Raw genomic sequence first — 19928 nt, 5'->3', positions numbered from 1 at the left:
CTCGAGGAGGACTCGCGTACACTCGGAGTATTATTTAGCGGCGTGCAGGAGAACGGAGTGTGAAAGCGAAGGATGAGTCACGAAATCGCGCGACTTCACGGCGAACCCAGTATCCAGAAGGTGATGAAGGCTGGTCGGATACACTGGGCAGGACATGTTGCGAAAATGCCGGACGACTTGTCTCAAAGAACAGAAAAATTGAAAAAGAGCTCTTTGACTCTTGTGTTGTTGTTTTATTTGGGATTACTCTTTGATTCTGCATGGTTCTGAGTTCTAAGATGTCTTTTTGGTAACTTCGAAAAAACTATTAGTGGAACTTTCAACATCTAAGAAAAAATAATCCTAATACGGTGTAGAAAAACACATAAAAATGAAAACACGCTAAGTGAGTCTTCAACAAGGTTTTCAGCGGAGATTTTTTTTAAACAAATTTGTTTGAAAATTCCACTTGAATATTCTAGGTAGTAATCCACTCTAGAGGTGAGATAATCTTCAAAAGGGGTCGTTTTCATATGTTTACAAGCCTAAGAAACTGCATTTTTATTAGATAACACATGGGACAGATAGAGGGGGAAATTGTTATCCTCAGAAAAAACATGGGACCAAAATATTCAAACTCTCTTTAAAATTGTTGGTTTAAAACGTTTTTCGTGTTATGATGACAGGGTGGTCAGCGGGTTTCCATTTTCAAATTCACGGTTTTCCCTTGTGAGATTTCATATTTTTCACGGTTTTAGAATAAACTGCTTAATTGCTTAATACCTTTTACAAGATTTATTGACCGAACAAATAGACATTTTATTATATTTGTAAGTGAAAGTGTGTAAAAAATTTTAGTGAATCAATTTTGTAACTCTAAAGTTATTCAACTGCAAAATTTGCGGTGAGACTTAGCGGATTTCGTACTGATAATAAAGCATTTAAATGTTGAAATGTAAAAGGGTAAGAAAATAATTCTAGTATTCCATTTGTTCAACGAAAATTGTCACCTTCGCCTTAGTCTTTGACAAAAAGTTTTTCCAACTTTTAAAACTGTTTTTTTTAACAGAAAATTCTTGATTTTTATAATTTGAATTTTTTGGACGTCATTTTGGAATCTTGAAGTACAGCATTGCATCATTTTGAAACAACATTATGATATCATGTGATAAATCTAAGTTGACCTTCTGGATCTCTGGATCTAAAAGATTTCAAAGTTCGTTCAACTAAACAGAACCGAAACTTCTATTTGTCAATATAACAGTTTTGGGTTCAAAGGTTTCTTAAATATTCAAATTTATCGTGAGGAAAATATATTCTCCGAGACATTTAAGGTTAGATTTTTCCGTGAAAATAATTAATCGATATATGAAATGCAAATATTTCGACAGGAACGAAAAGCCCATTTTCATGTCTTAAAATGAAATCTGCAACACCAAAAGGGCTGGAAATTGATATATATTGCCGAATATTCGATGATTCAGATGATTTTTTGTTTTACAATTCTCATGTAAAAGTTTACTATATTTTAATTCAAAACCTGGTAAAATTTTAATGCTATAATTTAATTTCACTTGGGAAGTTATAAAATAATAAATGTGCATTTGAAAACGGTTCTCAATCTCAAAAAATGAAATTAAATTTGGTTTATTCTGGCGATTTTCATAAATTTGGCGAATTTCAAGCAAATTTAAATTTTTTAAATAATTCAGAGAAATTAGTATATTCAGCTAAATGAACGAGCTAATTTTGTGATGTAAATGTTTTTCACTTTTAAAGTCGGACTTGAAAAGTTGAACTCAAATCCTGAAATACCAACTTAGTATTGAAATTCTGATCCATAAATGTCGATATTAGTAGTTTCAAAATTTTATTGGCAATTCGAACTTTGAGTTTAAATTTTGAATTCTAACCCTAAGCTTTAAACTAAGAATTCTGAATATGGATATATGGTTTAGAATGTTATTTGAATAATTATTGCTGAATTCATAGTATCTACTGTGTACTGGTTATAAATTATGGATTTAGATTACTAGTTTCTTAGTTTTGGATTTATTTCTGTTCTAAAATGAGTATGTTAAATCCAGATAATGAGTCTGAATTTAAAATCTCAAGCTCAGTTATATTTTTACATTTTCAAATTTAATTTTGAGTCCGATTTCAAAACTTGAAATCTCAAACTGATACCAGAATCTTTTCAAAATTCAGCTGCATTTTCCGTAGAACTTCTGAATGCATGATTGAAGTCTTAACACAGAGAACTTAATTCGATCTTCTTTATTCTAAGTTCTGAATCTAATCTGTATTCAGGATCTAAATTTGAAATATCATACTGAGTCTAAATTTCAAATCAAATTTTTCTAATATCAATTCTGAATCCAATATTTACATTCTAAAATAATAATTTCGAACAATTCGGGCTTCAATTTCTAACATTCGGTGGAAAAGCGAACAATGAAGAATGGAAAGACGCATTTCTTATTTTCATCAAAGAAATACAATTAACGTCTATGTAAAACTTTTAATAAAAATTTACTCTTGATTAACTTTAACCTTTTCAATACGTAGAATTTGTATTGAAAAAGTGATTCTCACTACATAAGATTTTTTCCCGGTTTTGATGTCAAATTCCCGGTTATGTCCCGGTTTTCCCGGTTCTATTTTCAATTCCCGGTTTTCCCGGTTCGCTGGCCACCCTGTGATGAATAAGTTTGTCGGCAAAAATGAAAAAAAAATTATAACTTATAATGAATATTTTTCAATACCTCGCACTTTAGCGGTTAACGCTTGGCAGTCTGGCTGGCATAATGGCACACTGGGACGGTGGCTCCATACGATTATCCCTAAGGTTCCGACGAAGGCATGGTTTAAGCATTTCAACATGAGTCGTGATTTCATTCGCGTGGTTTCTCGGCTCATGTCAAATCACTACCGGCTTGACGCGCATTTGTTTCGTATAGAACTATATAGTTACAAGCAATGTTTGTGTTTGTGGGGATGCCTACCATGACATTGATCATGTTTTGTGGACGTGTGAACGGTTTGATCGATCGAGGGCTTGGCTGCTGGATTCCCTTAGGGCCCGAAGTAAACCCGCCCCATTCTGGCAAACCTTGATCTTGAATTTTTGTACCCTATCTACAAATATTTTAAAATTTCTGACTAGGTCGTTTAGTCCTCCTTCCTTCGTAAATTTTCCCCTCTGTGTGTACCATATTAATGATCATTTCTGCCGCTATTCGCAAGACTGTCCCATATGCATTTTCGTCATTTTTCAGTTTATCTAAAAAATCATTCAAATACAGTTAGTTCTTCTTCAATCTTATATATAAAAATGAAAGCGTTTTCTTTGTAACAACATCACGTATGAATGGTCGGTCGAAATGAAGTAAAATTTGGTATCCGAGGGTTTTTTGGGTCAGAGATGGTTTGTATTATAGTTTCGAGAATCTCACTTTTTATGGAAGGGGGTCCCCATACAAAATTATCTCTTTCCACATCTTATATATTAAAATAGAGGCATTTTCTTTGTAACACCATAACGTATGAATGGTCGGTCGGAATGAAGTGAAATTTGGTATCCGAGGGTTTTTCGGGCCAGAGATGGTTTGCATAATAGTTTCGAGATTATTACGTTTTATGGAATGGGGGCTTCTATACAAAACCAACTACAAACGGGACAAAACTCGAACAACTTGAAGACGACTTTCATGAAAACTGATTCACGAGCACGAAGAATTTGATGAACTGCAAACATTTTCCAACGATTTATTAGGTAACGGGTAAAACGAAGTTTACCGGGTCAGCTAGTTTAAACTAAAAACTTTCATAACTTTGTTCTCAACATATATGAAAAAAATACCAAGTCATGTCTGTCCCATTTGAAATGTACCTGCAAATCTGTCCCATATGTCTATTTTTACAGAATGCTTTTAAATTGCTCCTCTAATTTACGTTAATTTTACAAATATTCATACAATGTGTGCGACAAAATAACCATTCATTGAAATTACGGGAGTTAGACTTGATAAAACAGTACAGTAAAGACAAAAATAACAATTTCCATAATTTTTAAAAGCTAATTTTAGCCTAATGGGTAAATAACACCAAACTGTTTTTTTTTCAATTCCGCACGAGGCTTTTTGAATTGTTCGTTGGAAAAGATGGAAAATAGTCAGTTACAAAGCCATTTTTTTAGGTTTTTGTCATGCTGTTACTTGCTGCTTGGACTTTCATAAAATCTATTAACCAAAATACGCGTACCTGGTAGCACACGCGTAAGTCATATTGTATTGATTTTTCTCATTAAATATTTGCAGCCAAGATGCTTTGCTGTTTCTGATTCAGCATTTATTTAATTTGTATTGTCTTTCTTAAAAGATAATCGACCGAAAAACTTTCCAAAAGACGAAGGTACAGGTTGTTTAAGTAATGGAACGTTGTTATTCATTTTATTTTAGACCTACTCAATTGTTACGGTAAACTAACGTTATTTTTATAAAAATGTGTCATAAACATCATTTCAAACTTATTTTCATCAGTAAACAACCAGTAAAGTGAATAATAAAGCGCAGTTAGAGAGAATCAAATGATCAACTGACAAAAGAAAAGCCAAATATGGGACAGCTTTGCGGGTACATTTAATACGCATGCGGAATACACTCGCAAGGTTGTCCCATCATTATTTTCTCCTCTGCATCAACAAATTCCAAAGCGAAAAAACATTGGACGAAATTCTACAACCATTATCTTAATATCTGTGGAGAAAATAAAAGAAAAGGTAAAGTTTCAGCCGAGAAATCCACGAAAGTTTATAAAAATCTTTAAAGCCGTTTTTCTCGGTTCGATGTTTTTGCATATGGGACAGACTTGCCGGCAGCGGCAGATTTCATCTATTCAATAGAGCAACCTACCATCCAATGGGTTCCACAAACTCCACCAGAAGTCTGGCCAGGAAGACGACAATCTGGAGTAGCTACTGCATCTACAGCTACATGGAGCCACCACCGAACCCAGATGGAGAAACGTTTTCGATAGTGAACGAACCCTAAACGCTCCCCTACCCTTCCCCAAATTTAGTTGAGTTGCCGCGACTATTACGGCTCCCCCTTCTACTAACATATATTAATAAAGTGATACACTCGGCAAAATGAAACTTTATAAGTAAAAAAAAAAAAACAAACAAACAAACCAATGATTATAAAAAAAAAAAAGAAAAAAAGATTTTATAATTTTGTACCTAAAGATTCTTAATCCGGTCAATAGTGCTTTCCGGTCAAAGGCAGTTCGGTAAATGGTTCATTCTAATTTATCAATTTCCGGTAAATCGCAATCCGGTAAATGGAATTCCGGTAAACAGTATTCAACCATATACAGATGTGCGATTGTTTCCAGATGTCTAAAATATTTTTTCAACTGAAATATTTTAATTAAAATGAGACTGCAATTACAGTTTTTGGAAGCGTACTACCTATACCCATACGATTATACGAGAGTTTTATAATCCCAGAAAAAAAAAACAAACAACCAACACGACTTGAGACAACCTCGCCTATCAAACTGTTACAAGTAGCGTTCTTTTTGTTCTATAAAAGTATTAAAAAATCGTATTTGCACGCTTATTATTTCTTTGAGATTTTTAAATTTATAAATTCAGGTGGATTTGATTGCGAATATAGTGTTCTGCTCAATTGAAACGAATAGACAATTTTAAGTTCAGTTACAAGAAATTCAAGATGTTTAAAAAACACAGTGTAAAAGGTATCGTAAAAATAATCGTGCTTACCGGAATGTCCGCTACCGTTCAGTATACTTCAGCTTGCTGTGCATACATCTTGGCGGTTTCGTGGTCCATATGATGTATCTTTACTATGTGCTCGACAAGCTTGTAGTTGCAACTGTCACAAAAGAAAAAAAAAATTAATTTGGTCCTTCTTATCCTTATCTTTTTCGCTTTACCGGCAACCGGAGGAACAGAGTGGACATCGCACCTTAACACCTGTGTGTTTTGTCATGTGCAGTTTGAGATGGCTGGGCCTGCTGAAACTTTTATCGCAAATTTCACACTTGTGTTTGTAATAATTTTCTTCGTGACTTTTCATGTGTCTTTGCAAAGTTTTCCGCCATCCCATAGACTTGCCACAAATTTTACAAGTAAAGACCCTTCCTTCGTGCAATGATTCCATGTGGGCTTTGAGAGCACGCTTTCGATTGAAAGTTCTATTACACTCTTGGCATTTAATTTCGCCTTCAGAGTTAGCAGAACTGCCCTCGCCGCTACTAGTAGCTTTCCCGACCGGTTGCATCAATTCCGATTTGATTGAGCCTGGGAGAGCAAGCAGGTTATGCATTAAATTTACGTTATCCGAATTCACTTTATAATCATCATAATCATCGTCGTCGTCATCATCATCTCCCAAAGGATCTTCGAGATCTGATTTGGCAATGTTAAGTCTGGGTTCTTCGTATTCATCGAGGGATACAATAGCTTCTGGCATTGTGAAAGATTGTGCATCCTCGTCTTCTTCCTCTTGAAATGAGTCGGCTTGTTGTTGGGCGGTTCCGAAAAACATTTTTTGTAGTTTTTCCTGAGCCTTTTCGCAATTTCGTATGAAGGATGAAGAAACTCGAATAATTTTCAGGCAAGGGTCACAAACGCCACTGGGAAAACCTTCCAAAAAGCGCCCACGGCCCAGACATAACTGCAGCAGATCTTCTGATTCAACCAGATTTTCAAGATGATTCTCGATAGGTTGGTGCTGTTTTCGAGCGCAGAAACGACAGTACAACAACACTGGATTACCTGTCCCGGTATCAATAGGGAATTCAGTTTTCAAATTTTGGGGCAAGTTAATTGTCGGAACAGCAGTAGCAGCTATACGAAGAATCTAAAAATCAAAATTGTGTGCGTAAAGGAAATTTATCGATTTACCCCAACCCCTCGTTTTCGTTCTTACCGATTTGGATCGATCCAATTCGTTGGGCCGGAAGTGGGCAACACATATCTGAACCTTCGGTCGACTAGAAACGACTCCTTCTTTATTGTCAGCCATATACCGATTTCCGTTCCAGGGACAATTTTGCCACCATTTAGTTAGGGCAGGAGTCGAAGTGATGCTAAACAGCGTCGTTTTTTCGACCTCCGAAGGGCATCCGGGAATGGCACATATCTTAGACATATTGATAGGTAACTGAGAATTTTTCACTTATTTATTATTTACTTGGTGACTTTAAGTTCAAACACAAATTTCAACCAGATTCCAGAAAAATAATTTTAACAATTACACAGCCACCAGATGTATTTTTTCTTGTATACAAATCTCACAATCCGCGGATGCAACAGCAACAGCGCACCGTTCAAAGCGATGGCCACACGCTCTTTTTTTTAAACTCAAAATTAAGTAGTTTTGGTTCAAAACAGCACTTCGGTGGCTTCCCTCAACTTTGAGTTTGACTGGGCAACAGCAAAACTAAGTTCTGATAGGCATACTCAATACTAAGTTCGGCAGCTGAACTCTAATTTATCCTTTTTTTTCGAGGGTAGCTGATTTTCAGGGCATTAAAGGATGATTAAAATTTGTTGTACCCGGATGTTGCTGTTCCGGTACATTGCAATTACAGAGCGGTGGAAAGTTTTGACATTCCCGGTCAAAGAAAACTTCCGGATGTTACTTCCTACGGGAAGTAAACAACATCCGGAAGTTTCCGGACATTCCAAGCCGCTCACCATATGATGACAATGACGGACAGAATTTCATATCTTCCGGTAATTGTTCCGGAACGACAAAATTTTGCGACGTTTTCGCTGGTTGCTGCTCCGGTTCGGACTGAACTCGCTAAGTGTTTTCAGTCCAACAAAGTGAGTTCAATTTTAGTTCATAAGGTGGAACTCAGCTTTGATCCCTCGCCGAAGGAAAAAAAAGGGATCAATTTTGAGTTCGCAGTTCGAACTCCGTTTTGATCCATCGCAAGGAGGAAAAAGGGTACTTAACTTTAAGTTCATAGAATCGAACTATGTTTTGAACCTCGGTCATACTTAATTTTGAGTTAAATAAAAAGAGCGTGCACCACATTAATAAATTTGAGAGCCGTTGAGTACCTCTGAGCCCCTCATGAGCAGGGTTGCCGATTTTTTTTAAATCAGGGACTGTTGAAATAAAAATTAGGATACGTCCAAGGTTCTTAGATACACTAGGTTCTCCGACTTTCACAGTAAGTAGGCGAGAAGTGAGCGGGGCTCTCAATGAGTTTGTTTATTTTTTGCTCAGCTTTTCTGTGGTTTGTTGGTAAACAAACTTCATGAGTTCCGTATAGTTGCATAGCCTACATAGCCAAAATGGCTGAATCGGGAATTCGTTATTCGGGAACACCTCCTGAATATATACCCACCTTGGATACGTCAAAGGAAATATCGCTAAAAATGATGACCTAGTTTTTGGTCCTCGATCCCCGCAGCAGTTCCTTACTCCCCATTTTCCATCACATTCACAAAAATCAGACAAACTCTGGATTTTTTTTTAAATCAGGGGAATTCAATGGCCAGGTTAGGCTGAGCCTCGAAAAATCAGGCGAATCCTGAAAAATCAGGCACATTGGCATCACTGTTCATGAGCATCACACGCAGAGTGCCACACGCATCACTCAAAACATACACCTTAAATAAAGTTCACATTAAAGTTTTGTGATCTATGGAGTGAGTTTTTGCTAATATTTTATTAATTTGAATCAGAGTGGAATATTGTGCATTTCTCGCGTGAGCTGTTATTACGTAGAATGAAACAGAAACACAGAACCGAGAAAAACGCTACTGAATACGAAAGAGAGATTTAAATCAAATTTTTAGTGACGTCGTTAGTGAACTGACAGTAGAATACATACTTCCGACAATCTAGTACATTATTTTTCTTTGTCGGAAAGCAGCTGCATGTGTGAAGAGTCAAAAAATGAGGTTATCTATATTCTATAGAGGATTACGTATGCTTTGTGTCTGGGGGAGGAAGACTGAATAAAAAAAGAAAAAAAATTTAAAACGTCAAATTTCTCTCATCAATCTACCGACCAGTGCGAAGGTTCGAAATTTCATTTTATTATTTTTTGAATTTCAATAAAAAAGTTTTGATGCTCAAAAGCTCTTGTTTTGCATAAAACAATAATTCAATTAGGTTTTGTTTTGCTCTGGAAAATTCTAACATCAGGCGTATTGAGTCGCTCAAATTTCGTTGAAGTTTTTGAAGCTGATAAATAAAAATTGTTTGATTAATGGTTGTTCTAAAAAAGCTTAAATAACATATTTAGATTTTGGGTAGTTCCCATGGACCGAGCAACATTTTTATATAGTTCAAAGGTTATATTTACGACAGACTTGACAGACTGGTATTTAATAATCTAGCTGTTAAATTCGATTCCGATGCTTACTTTTGAATCTGCAGCAATTAACTCTTAAATTTAGACTTAAATTTAGCACCTAAACAACTGAGTTAAATGACTCGCTACACGAAACTGATCATCTAAAGTTGAAATTTGAACAATTACAAATCTTTTCAACAATTGCTGTTTTCTGCCGAACAGTAAAAAAACGATACAGAAAACGATACAGCAAATTTCAGTCTTCCTCCCCCAGCTTTGTATGATCAAGATTTATTGAAATATCCTTTTACATTTTATTGCCAGATTTGTTTCAGTCGGTATGAAAGAGAACATGTTGACGTTTGAATAAGCAAACCGTTCAATTTCGTGAGTACCATAAGTCTGTTCAATGAAGTCTGGTCAAAATAGGTCGAAACAAGTAGAAATGGATTGGACAGTTAATCACCTGCATGTCTTGTTCCATCCAATTGACTTCGATCGATTTCTACCAGGTCGAAACGTCCTCCTGCTGAGCTGGATCGGCTTTGACTAGTTTCGATCGATTTCAACTTGCTTCATTGAACTACTACCTGACGTTTTTCGATCAAAACACTCATTGAATAACTACCTACCAGTTGACGGAAACCTAGAAACGGTACACGGAAAATAATAAAAAGGTAAAATTTACCGAGTTAGCAAAGGTGAACGCTCGTGAAAGCCAAAAAGGTAACTTCTACCTCTTCGAGGTGAAACTCACCTCACAGCGAGGTAAAATTTACCTGAATCGAGGTTGGAAAAAAGGTACAATTCACCGAGAAAAAAGGTGAATCCAAAAAAGGTAAATCTTACCTCGTAGCGAGGTGAAGTTTATCTGAATTGAGCTCAATAAAAAAGTATAATTCACCTAGAAAAAAAGGTAAATCCAAATAAGATAAAACTTACCTCTTAGCGAGGTGGAATTGACCTGGATTGGGCTAAACAAAACGGTACAATCATCTCGAACAAAAGAACTATTTGCCGAATCCGTTAATTGAGGTTAAGCTGTTTTGTCGTTCAGAAGGGAAGTTTTGTTTCGTGCCAATATGGGAAAATCGGAACAGAATTGTAAGTGTTTTCTTAGCTATTATTTAGTTGTGCTGGTTCTCATCATAATAATTTGTTTTTATTTCAGATCAGCCCAGCTTCGAGGTGTATTCCACGTCATCCTCCAGATATCATTCCGGAAAAGCCGGACCTGACTGGATAAGTCGCCATTATGGCGCGGAAGAACGCGAAGCCAAATTGCCACGAGCCTGGCGAAAAAAGGACTTACCTCAATAATTTTTTTAAATAAGGTGATATATTTAAAAAAATAATATAATGAAATGTCCCTAATTATTTTTAAAATAAATTTTTGAATGAATTTTGTTTTCAATTTTATTGTAGAAACCAACCACCCGCATGGAGCAGTAAACCAACTAGCATTTACCTTTCAAATCAGTGAATGGGAAAACGATATTATTTACTATTTTGCTAGGTGAATGCGAAAAAGGTAAAATTTACCATTTTTCTAGGTGAATTGAAAAAAGGTAAAATTTACCTTTTTGCTAGGTGAATGAAAAAAAGGTAAAATTTACCTCGAAAGAGGGGTGGAAAAAATTCACCTCGCAAAAAGGTAAATTTTACCTTTTTTTTTATTTTCCGTGGTAGAAACCAATTTCTACCTACGATTGAACGAAGCTTATGAGAACTCTCCTCTCTCGTTTAATAAACGTCAAATCCAGTCTAATCGAACAACAGCAAAATCTTCGTCCGCAACCCAGGTCAAGAAACCCTCGTTATAGGTTTTCTGCGACAGGATTTCCGTTCTTTTTGCCCATATCCGGAAATCTAAGCGTCTCACTTCGTGATCTTATCCAACTGTTGTCGATCATCCTCATTCAAAAACGGAACTTTAAACATTTTCTTATAGGATGGCTGCCATTTCTACCACCGAAAAGCCGCATATGACGCAGATCGATCTGAACACACTTAACCTTCAACAGCTGACTCAACTCAAGAACCAGCTGGACCAGGAACTGACCGTATTCCAGGAGTCGCTCCAGACCCTCAAAATGGCCCGGGTTAAGTACAGCGGGTCAAAAGAAGCTCTGGAGCAATTCAAGCCCGACTGGAACGAAAAACAAATACTGGTTCCGCTCACTGGGTAAGTGTTTTTTTTTCAAGCAACGAACTATTCAGGTTAAGGAAAACACTTTCGTAAAAAAACTGATTGCTTCAAATTCTTATCGTTTCGTTATTTCCAGGAGCATGTATGTCCCGGGGACTATCAAAGATGCGGACAATGTGATCGTAGATATTGGAACCGGATACTACATCGAAAACGTATGATATGATTAAGATTGTAGTACCTATATAGGAACAGAGAAAATTGATTGTATTGTTTTCTTAAAGGATTTGGACAGTGCGAAAAATTTCTTCAAGCGTCGGGTGGACTTTGTCCAGGAGCAGATGGAGAAGATCGAAGTGCTTGGCATGGAAAAGTCGAAGATCCGTGACGCCATCCGAGAGGTGATGGAAATCAAGTTACTGCAGTTCGAGAAGGAATTGCAGAAAAAACGGGAGGGTATTGAAAAGGAATAAATTAAGGAAAAAATAAATATTTTCTCTCGTTCAATCCAACAGGCACTATTGACTAACCATGCTTTCATAATTAACCCTAAGATCTTTAATTCAACACAAAGAATCAAAAAATGCCGTATTGTAACCAATTGAACGACTTCCCACATTAAAATATGTGAACTTTTTTGGCCAGTAGAAGAAATTTGTCTATAGCTAACCCTTTTGCTTTTTTCAGGTTTATGATTTAGGTGCATTTAATCGAATACATTTATTTATACCTATAAATCATGAAAATGTTTTAATTTTGTTATTTCCAGCAAAACCTGTTTATTACCCTATGAAATCACATCTGAAAAGTCTAATCTATCAGTAGGCAGGTAATTGATTTGATTTCATACCGGATGACATAAATATCCCCACAATTGAACTGGGCACTTTTTGGGAAGGACAGTTTCATTTGATAGGCTAGGATCTCCCATTTTTGTAATAACAATTTTTCATTGTCAGAATCGTTCATAAATCATAAGTTATTAGATCTGTTTGAAATCTTGTGGCTTTGTCGTTCAAGCGTATTTTGAAAACAACCGATCAATCCGGTTGAGCTGCTGAAACTTTGCCCAGGTCAACTATTTCGACCAATCAACAAAATTTAATTTTAAAAAGCTAGTTCAACATTTAAAACAAATGCCCTAACTAAACTTTCAAAGGAGCAAACAAACAAAAAATCAATAAGAAATTTCAAGAATCATTTCTCAGTTACGATTTCTATTCACAACACATAACCAACCCTCTACTGCATACGAGCCTGCTATTTATGAAGTTCTTTTTACTTTTTAAGTTTAATTTATTACTGGAAAACTTATTAAACTATGTATTTCGATGCATCAACATTACAATAAGCAATAATGCAGCTTAAAAAATGTTTCAAAAAATTGTATCTCATTTCTAACACTTTTAGTTTTTTTCGACAAAAAATTCTTATTTAGGGGTCAATGACGTTATTTCCATCGGATTTATTTAATTTTTTTTTCAAAACGGATTCATAATTCAAGCAGAAGAGGGTTAAATTAAAACCTATAGACAGAACACAGTAGGTATGTCATCGTATAAAAAGTTCAGCTATACATCATTTTTTTACATTTTATTTTAGGTTCTTTTTTCAAACGCGTAAATTAAGTTAAGCAAAATGAAGATTTCACGACAGAACATCCTACAACTTAAGAGTTATGTTTAAGGATAACCAACATATGCGGGCCTTTCTGATGCGCTTCCACTAACGAAGCGTCCTGTTCGGTCTCACGCCTCCCAACTAAATTATATTCATAAGGTGTGTTTGTTTGATAGTTTGAGTGCTAGATTCCATTCTACAAAGAGGAAATGAACCTAATGGAATTAACATCGCAGTCTCACTCTCATTCTTACCAGTACACAAATCATGTTTGTTCTGATTATAAAGATTAAAAAAATCTTCCTCACCAAATGATTGCAAATTGAGACAATTGGTACGTTGACAACAAAAATAAACTACAACGTTGTTTTATGTGGATGTTCCTAATAGGAAAATTCCGATATTTTCAACTCATTTTGACTAATTTCATAAATGTCCTTCACAAAAACGAGTGCAGTCACGCACCGGACTCATCACTCATTTAATCTCGAAATGAAATAATGTAAATTTAAACACTACCTATTGTTTGCTGAATGTTTGCCAACGGAAATAATCTGGCTCGTCCCGTTTTGACTTTAGGGTCCTTTGACATAACGGTTATCTAGCATAATGTGACCTTTCGCAAAATACAAAACTTTTCATTATAATTTGTTATGCCAACTAACTATTCTGTCAAACGACTTTTCGGAAGATAACGCCAGAATTATTTTTCGACGCCGATTGTGCTTTTTGTGTTGATGATGGTGATGGGCATTCTACATATTTGTGTCTGTTGTTATGCTTTGTTAACGATAGCTACCCTTCTCAAAGCAATGAGTTCTCCAAGCCGTTGATCTAATCATCGGCACCGACAGCTCGCTTTGCCTTCCGCTGCCGTGGGCTTTGCTTCGGGGACACTTTGCCGCCCTTGGGAGAATTTTCTGGAAAAAAAACAAACGACTTTCATTAGTAGGTTAGTACAATTAAGTATTAGGACTTCCAATTTTTGTTTATTAGAGATTTTTAAGTCGGTTATAAAAATATGTTCCAGAAAGAAAGTCTAGTTTCTTTAAGAAACACAACAAGAAAAACTTACGAATCCTCTTGAGAGTTTCCTGTGGAATCCATTCATAGTCCACATCCTTGGTACTAGTGGTTCCGGTTTCTACAGTTTTACGGGCAGCTGGGGAGCGTTTACGCTTGCCATACGATGCCAGGAATTGTTGGCCGAGCACCAGCAACAAAACTACAACTGCCGCCAGGAACACGTACAGGAAGAACGTTTCCCCATCCAGACCCTCATCGATTTCGATAATCGAAATAGTTTCATTGAAGACGGCTTCTGAAAACTGATTTCCGCTGGCGTCACGGTAGTTGAGCGCAATGTTCAATCCGAATGGCCGACCAGCAAACGATTCAGATGGAAGGAAGGAGTACGAGACGGTCGCTTCGTGACCCGGTTTAATGTCTCGGTTGTAAGCAATAGCCGAAAAGTTTTGAATGAAGTAGTTGAAATCCATGGGATAGCGGAAGGAAGCTTCGACGCTTTCTACTATGAAATCGTCACTTCCCTTATTGGCGAATCCAACAAGGAATTCGACAGGATTTCCGGCAGGCAATTCCAGTTGAGTTCCAGTAACATAGAGAGGCCTTGTAAATAGAAGGAACGTATCTGCATCCGGCGATTTCGTCGTTTCTGGTTCTTCATCTGTTTCCGGTTCCTCGTTTTGGGTTACCGATGCCTCATCGGATTCAACTTCAACATCCAATTCCTCGTCTAATTCGTCCTCGGTAGCATTGGCCATGAACCGGGAGCCTGCCAGAAATAGAAAAACCCAAATTATGGTTACGAAATGCCACGTCGAAGTGAAAGTGATAGAACTTCCAATGAAAACTTGAAACTTACCGTTGTCCACCGTAAGGAGAACCGCCGGAAGAACCAGCAAAGCAAAGATCAATAGTTTCTTCATTGGAAGTAACTGTTCTGCTATTTGAATCACTGAGTTTATTCACAAAATTTACACTTTATTTATTCACTGGAAAAGACACACATCCGCTAGCGCAAACCGTGGTAATATGAGGTAGTCAAATCCAACTTGCGCTGATGCGTCCGCGTAGCCGATCGAGCTTTTCTACCAAATGCTGCACGGCTGGCCGTTTTGCGATGAAAACGTCAGTAAACGTGGAAGCAGTTTGACATTCGTGCAACGGTTACATGACAGTAAAGACATTGAAGTTTGGGGGCGTCACAAAGCGTGAAGGCAATGGTAATAATTGCATAGTATGTATTCATCTTGACAAAGCTTACCTTTTTTCAGCTAATTAAATTAATTTTGTGAAAAAAGCTTTTTTCAAATATGCCTTAACGATGCATTCGTATTGTAATGTTGAACTAATGAATCATTGAAATATCATGAATTGATGATAACATTCAATGTATGTAGAATAAGAATGAATTTGTATTATAGCTGCTCTCCATTTTCAGTAATTTACGATGGAGAAAATTTCAAATTTATCTTCGATGCACGATCGATTTCATGCACGCATTTTGATTCTAATTATATTTGTTCCGCCTTCTGTCATAACTTTTCGCATTAGCGACCTTTCAGAGCACCTGTATCCGTGGTCTGGTTCTAAAGGTTCTAATTGATACCAGAATTGGACTAAAGAAATTAGATCCAACCCAGTGAAAAAACGCAACCCTCCCTATCGTCTTCCATTAACTGTCAAACGGTTCAGAAATGCCGCATTTCAATGTTGAATCGGCCTAAGGCCCCTAAGGCCAATTTTACACAGAAAATAATAAAAAGGTAAAACTTACCGAGATTAAAAGGTGAATGCTCGTGAAAGCCAAAAAGGTAACTTCTGTGCTTCTACCTCTTCGAGGTGAATGTTATATTTAACATACTGAGTGTGGCTGCGTCGGCAGGCGAGTCTAAAATTATGAGTGCACCTGTGGATGTCATCTCTCCTGACGTTTCGCTGCCGCTAGAAGAAGAGTAGTAATTTCAAACGTAGAAGAAAAGAAGGAACCGTTTTTTCGTGTGCTCGTTTTTTAACGCTTTTAAGTATCGGATACAAATTGTTATCAGTTTAGCAGTTCATATAGAGTAGAAGTAGTGTAGCTTGTACTTTCAATCCACAGTGATTAGGGTTCGATTCAATTCCAGTTATTAGACCGAGTAAGTTACAGAATCTTTGCATATTTCATCCTTTTATAAATCCTAACCTATAATTAGTAGGCAAAGGTCACGAGTGCCGTACAGGTATCGGAAAAAGTTCCGTTGGGTAAAGAATACCATAAGAAGCAGGATAGTCGTTGGTAAATATTCGGATTTGCTATTTTTATCGTAAAATTAAGAAATTATAATATCCCCTATTATCAGGAACCGTATCGCGTCACGCAATCTGTTAGCGGAAGGTTGAAATCAGAATCCGAACGGTAGACTGATTGTAAGTTTTAGGTTATAATCGCACAATGCAAGAGTTCCTTCTTAATTTTTTGTATCTTTTAGATTTGAAGCTAATAAACTGTCAGAAACAGTCTGTACCGATTTTTACTTCCGGCCTTCGCTAACAAACTTCAAATAATCACCATGGGATTACATCCGGCAAGTTCGAGCGATGACGACTATAACACGACCGATATGGGCAATGCTCACAACTGCGTGGCCTGCGTTCACCCAGACTCAGCCGATGATCTTGTAGCCTGTGACCGGTGTGACAGTTGGTGGCATTACTCATGTGCCGGAGTGGACGATGGAGTAAAAAATCACCAATGGGTGTGTGCCAAATGTGCCAACGTTCCGACGAAAGCTTCTTCGATCCGAACTACATCTTCCGTCCGGAAAGCGAGGCTGGAGCTAGAGCTAAAGCGCCTGGAGGAAGAGAAGGAACTAGAAAGAAGATTTATAGCAGCGAAATACCGAGCCCTAGAGGAATCGCTTCAAGAAGAAGAAGGCGAAAAGGAAAGCTTACGATTGCGGGAAAGCGATCCTGATCCAGCTGAAAAACAGAAAAGCATCGTCAACTGGGTAACCGAGCAAACGGAATCTGTTTTAGAGGGTGTACCTGGTGTGACAAAACAACTGAAACATCAACCCGAGCGCATAACGGTAGCTCCAGAGAAACCAAACGACCAGGTATATCTTGAAAATCCTTTTGTTGCCACAGAAAAGGATCCAACGAGTAGGAAGAGACTGATTTCGAATGCCTTCCATCAGCTTGAGAAACAGCTCCATTCATGCCAAGAACAAGATAATTTATCTTCCGAACAACTTCTGGAATTGCAAGACCAGTTGCGTCTATGCCAAATTCATCTAACAGAAAACAATACGCAATCAACTAGGGCTGCTGATGTGACTTTGCCGCAAGTTAAATTACAACCGTCGACGCAACCGAAACCCAAACCAACGGGAACCAAACCGAAGGCATCGCCGCATTTCCTTTCTAAAACAACAAAGCTGAAGGACGGCGCACTTCTGAACGAAGCAGTCATGGTCGCAAGTAACCTACGGAAGCAAAAAGGACCTCCTCAAATATCGCCTCGGGTTCCTGTTGGACAGGAGATGACGGAACACGCGGTGACAGTCTGTGCGGTACCATCTCAGCAACAACTAGCCACTCGACAGATGCTTCCACGTGACTTGCCTATCTTTTCTGGAAATCCAGCTGACTGGCCGGTGTTTATAAGTCAGTACAATTACACCACGGAAGCCTGCGGATTCAGCCCAGGTGAAAATATGATACGTCTGCAACGCTGCTTGAAGGGGCCGGCGTGGGAAGCAGTCCGCAGCAGACTAATGCTGCCAGCTTCCGTGCCGCACGTCATAGAGGCTCTTAGGATGCGCTACGGTAGACCCGAACTTCTTATAGAATCTTTGATTCAGAAGCTGAAAGAAACTGCTCCACCCAAAGCTGATAAGCTGGACACTCTGATTGATTTTGGAACCAAGGTACAAGCGCTGTGTGATCACGTCGAAGCAGCTGACATGGTAGAACACCTGGCCAATCCTACTTTGATGAGAGAACTTGTCAGTAAGCTACCAGCCGATTACAGAATGAAATGGGCCAGCTATCGCAGATCTGGAGGAACGGTGAACTTAAGGATGTTCGGAAATTTTATGGAGGAGGTGGTGATTGATGCATACAGCGTAACTTCCTACTCCGAAGAACAGCGGTCACTTTCGAAGCGTGAGAAGATCAAACCTGATCAGAGCTTGGTACACGCCGATACCGGGGGGAGTGTTGAGAACCATCAATCCCATGTATTGGACCATGGCGTGTTTCGCGAACGAAATCAAATTATGTGTGCAGCATGCAACCAAGAAGGGCACCGCTCAAAGGATTGCCGAACTTTTTTGAACTTGAGCGTTGATGCTCGGTGGAAGCTAGTTCAAAAACTAGGACTTTGTAGAACCTGTCTGTTCGACCATGGACGCCGGACCTGCAGGAATCCAAACCGCTGTGGTGTAAACGGGTGTGAAGCAAGACACAATCCACTTCTCCATAGCACGAGAACAGAGTCGCTTTCCGGATCGACACCGAATGGCTCATCGACATCCGTGGTACATCATATCCATGAATCGCTTCATCTATCACTTCTATTTCGGATCATTCCTGTAACGCTCTACAACGGCGATAATTCCATCTCTACATTTGCCTTTGTGGATGAGGGGTCTTCCCTTACAATGGTAGAGACTGAACTTGCAGACCAATTGGGTTTGAAAGGACACTACAAACCCCTGTGCCTGAAGTGGACAGCCAACGTTACCCGTACTGAAAGTGAATCAAGACGTGTGGATGTAGAAATATCTGGACCTGGTCAATCTAAACGATTTGTAATGTCAAGTGTCGGAACCATACAAGCATTGGAACTACCGATCCAGAGCCTGCCAATTGAGGCACTGAAGCAACGGTTCAAGCATCTCCGAGGGCTGCCAATCCAGGGTTACGCTGACGCGATTCCTCGTGTACTAATTGGTGTTGACAACTTAAAGCTCGTTCTACCCTTGAAAGCTCGCGAGGGAAGTGAAGGACAACCAATAGCAGTACGCACTAGGCTTGGCTGGAGCGTATACGGCGGACAGCGTGATAATAAGTTGCCGACTTTCAACTACCACAGTTGTGAGTGCGATAATGAAACGGCGATGAACGATATCCTGCAAACGTATTTTGATCTGGAAGAAACCGGAGTAAAGCCGTCGAAGAATTTATTGAGCGCTGAGGATGAAAGAGCACTACGTTTGCTGGAGGAAACCACAAAGTTTGTAGGAAACTGCTACGAGTCTGGGTTACTGTGGAGATATGATCACATCGAGCTCCCAAACAGTTACTCCATGGCCCTGGGAAGGTGTCGGTGTCTCGAAAAGAAAATGGCCAAGGATCCTGCAATGAAACGAAGTATTCTTAAACAAATAGGTTACTGCCAACAAAACTTATCAACAAAAAGGTTACTGCCATCGTGCTACTCCGGAGGAATTGAAGTCCTTTGATCCACGACGTACATGGTTTTTGCCGTTAGGAGCCGTCACCAATCCCAAGAAACCGGAAAAGGTGCGCTTGGTTTGGGACGCCGCTGCCAAAGCTGAGGGAATATCGCTCAATTCGATGCTTTTGAAAGGACCCGACCAATTGAGCTCACTTCCAAACGTACTCTTTCGCTTCCGACAGTATCCCGTAGCGGTTTGCGCCGATATCAGGGAAATGTTTCACCAGATTCGCATCCGCGAGGTGGACAGATGCTCTCAGCTATTCCTGTGGGCGAACCAATCCTGATAATCCCCTGATATTTTTGTAATGGATGTTGCGACATTCGGGTCAACGAGCTCTCCAGCGACAGCCCAGTTCGTGAAGA

The 19928-nt window shown here is 38.5% G+C and overlaps 3 protein-coding genes across 3 annotated transcripts; 1 reads left to right on the top strand and 2 right to left on the bottom strand.

Annotated features, from left to right (window-relative positions):
* Positions 1-5596: 5596 nt before the first annotated feature.
* Positions 5597-7331, bottom strand: LOC129741384 (transcription factor Ouib-like). Its single transcript, XM_055733112.1, has 3 exons — positions 6936-7331; positions 5938-6866; positions 5597-5876 (listed from the first exon to the last, which is right to left on the bottom strand). The coding sequence occupies exons 1-3, from the start codon at positions 7155-7157 to the stop codon at positions 5783-5785; spliced, it is 1245 nt and encodes a 414-aa protein (XP_055589087.1). The 5' UTR covers positions 7158-7331; the 3' UTR covers positions 5597-5782.
* Positions 7332-11076: 3745 nt separating this feature from the next.
* LOC129741413 (probable prefoldin subunit 5) lies at positions 11077-12210 on the top strand. Its single transcript, XM_055733140.1, has 3 exons — positions 11077-11509; positions 11610-11688; positions 11758-12210. The coding sequence occupies exons 1-3, from the start codon at positions 11277-11279 to the stop codon at positions 11944-11946; spliced, it is 501 nt and encodes a 166-aa protein (XP_055589115.1). The 5' UTR covers positions 11077-11276; the 3' UTR covers positions 11947-12210.
* An 841-nt stretch (positions 12211-13051) lies between these two features.
* On the bottom strand, positions 13052-15232 carry LOC129741394 (translocon-associated protein subunit alpha-like). The gene is made up of 3 exons (XM_055733120.1): positions 14979-15232; positions 14169-14888; positions 13052-14013 (listed from the first exon to the last, which is right to left on the bottom strand). The coding sequence occupies exons 1-3, from the start codon at positions 15040-15042 to the stop codon at positions 13928-13930; spliced, it is 870 nt and encodes a 289-aa protein (XP_055589095.1). The 5' UTR covers positions 15043-15232; the 3' UTR covers positions 13052-13927.
* Between the last annotated feature and the right edge of the window lie 4696 nt (positions 15233-19928).

This window comes from Uranotaenia lowii, chromosome 1 (genome assembly GCF_029784155.1).
Source record: "Uranotaenia lowii strain MFRU-FL chromosome 1, ASM2978415v1, whole genome shotgun sequence".
NCBI lineage: Eukaryota > Metazoa > Arthropoda > Insecta > Diptera > Culicidae > Uranotaenia > Uranotaenia lowii.
Note: the sequence above shows the minus strand (reverse complement) of the source record. Positions and strands in the feature narration are given on the sequence as shown.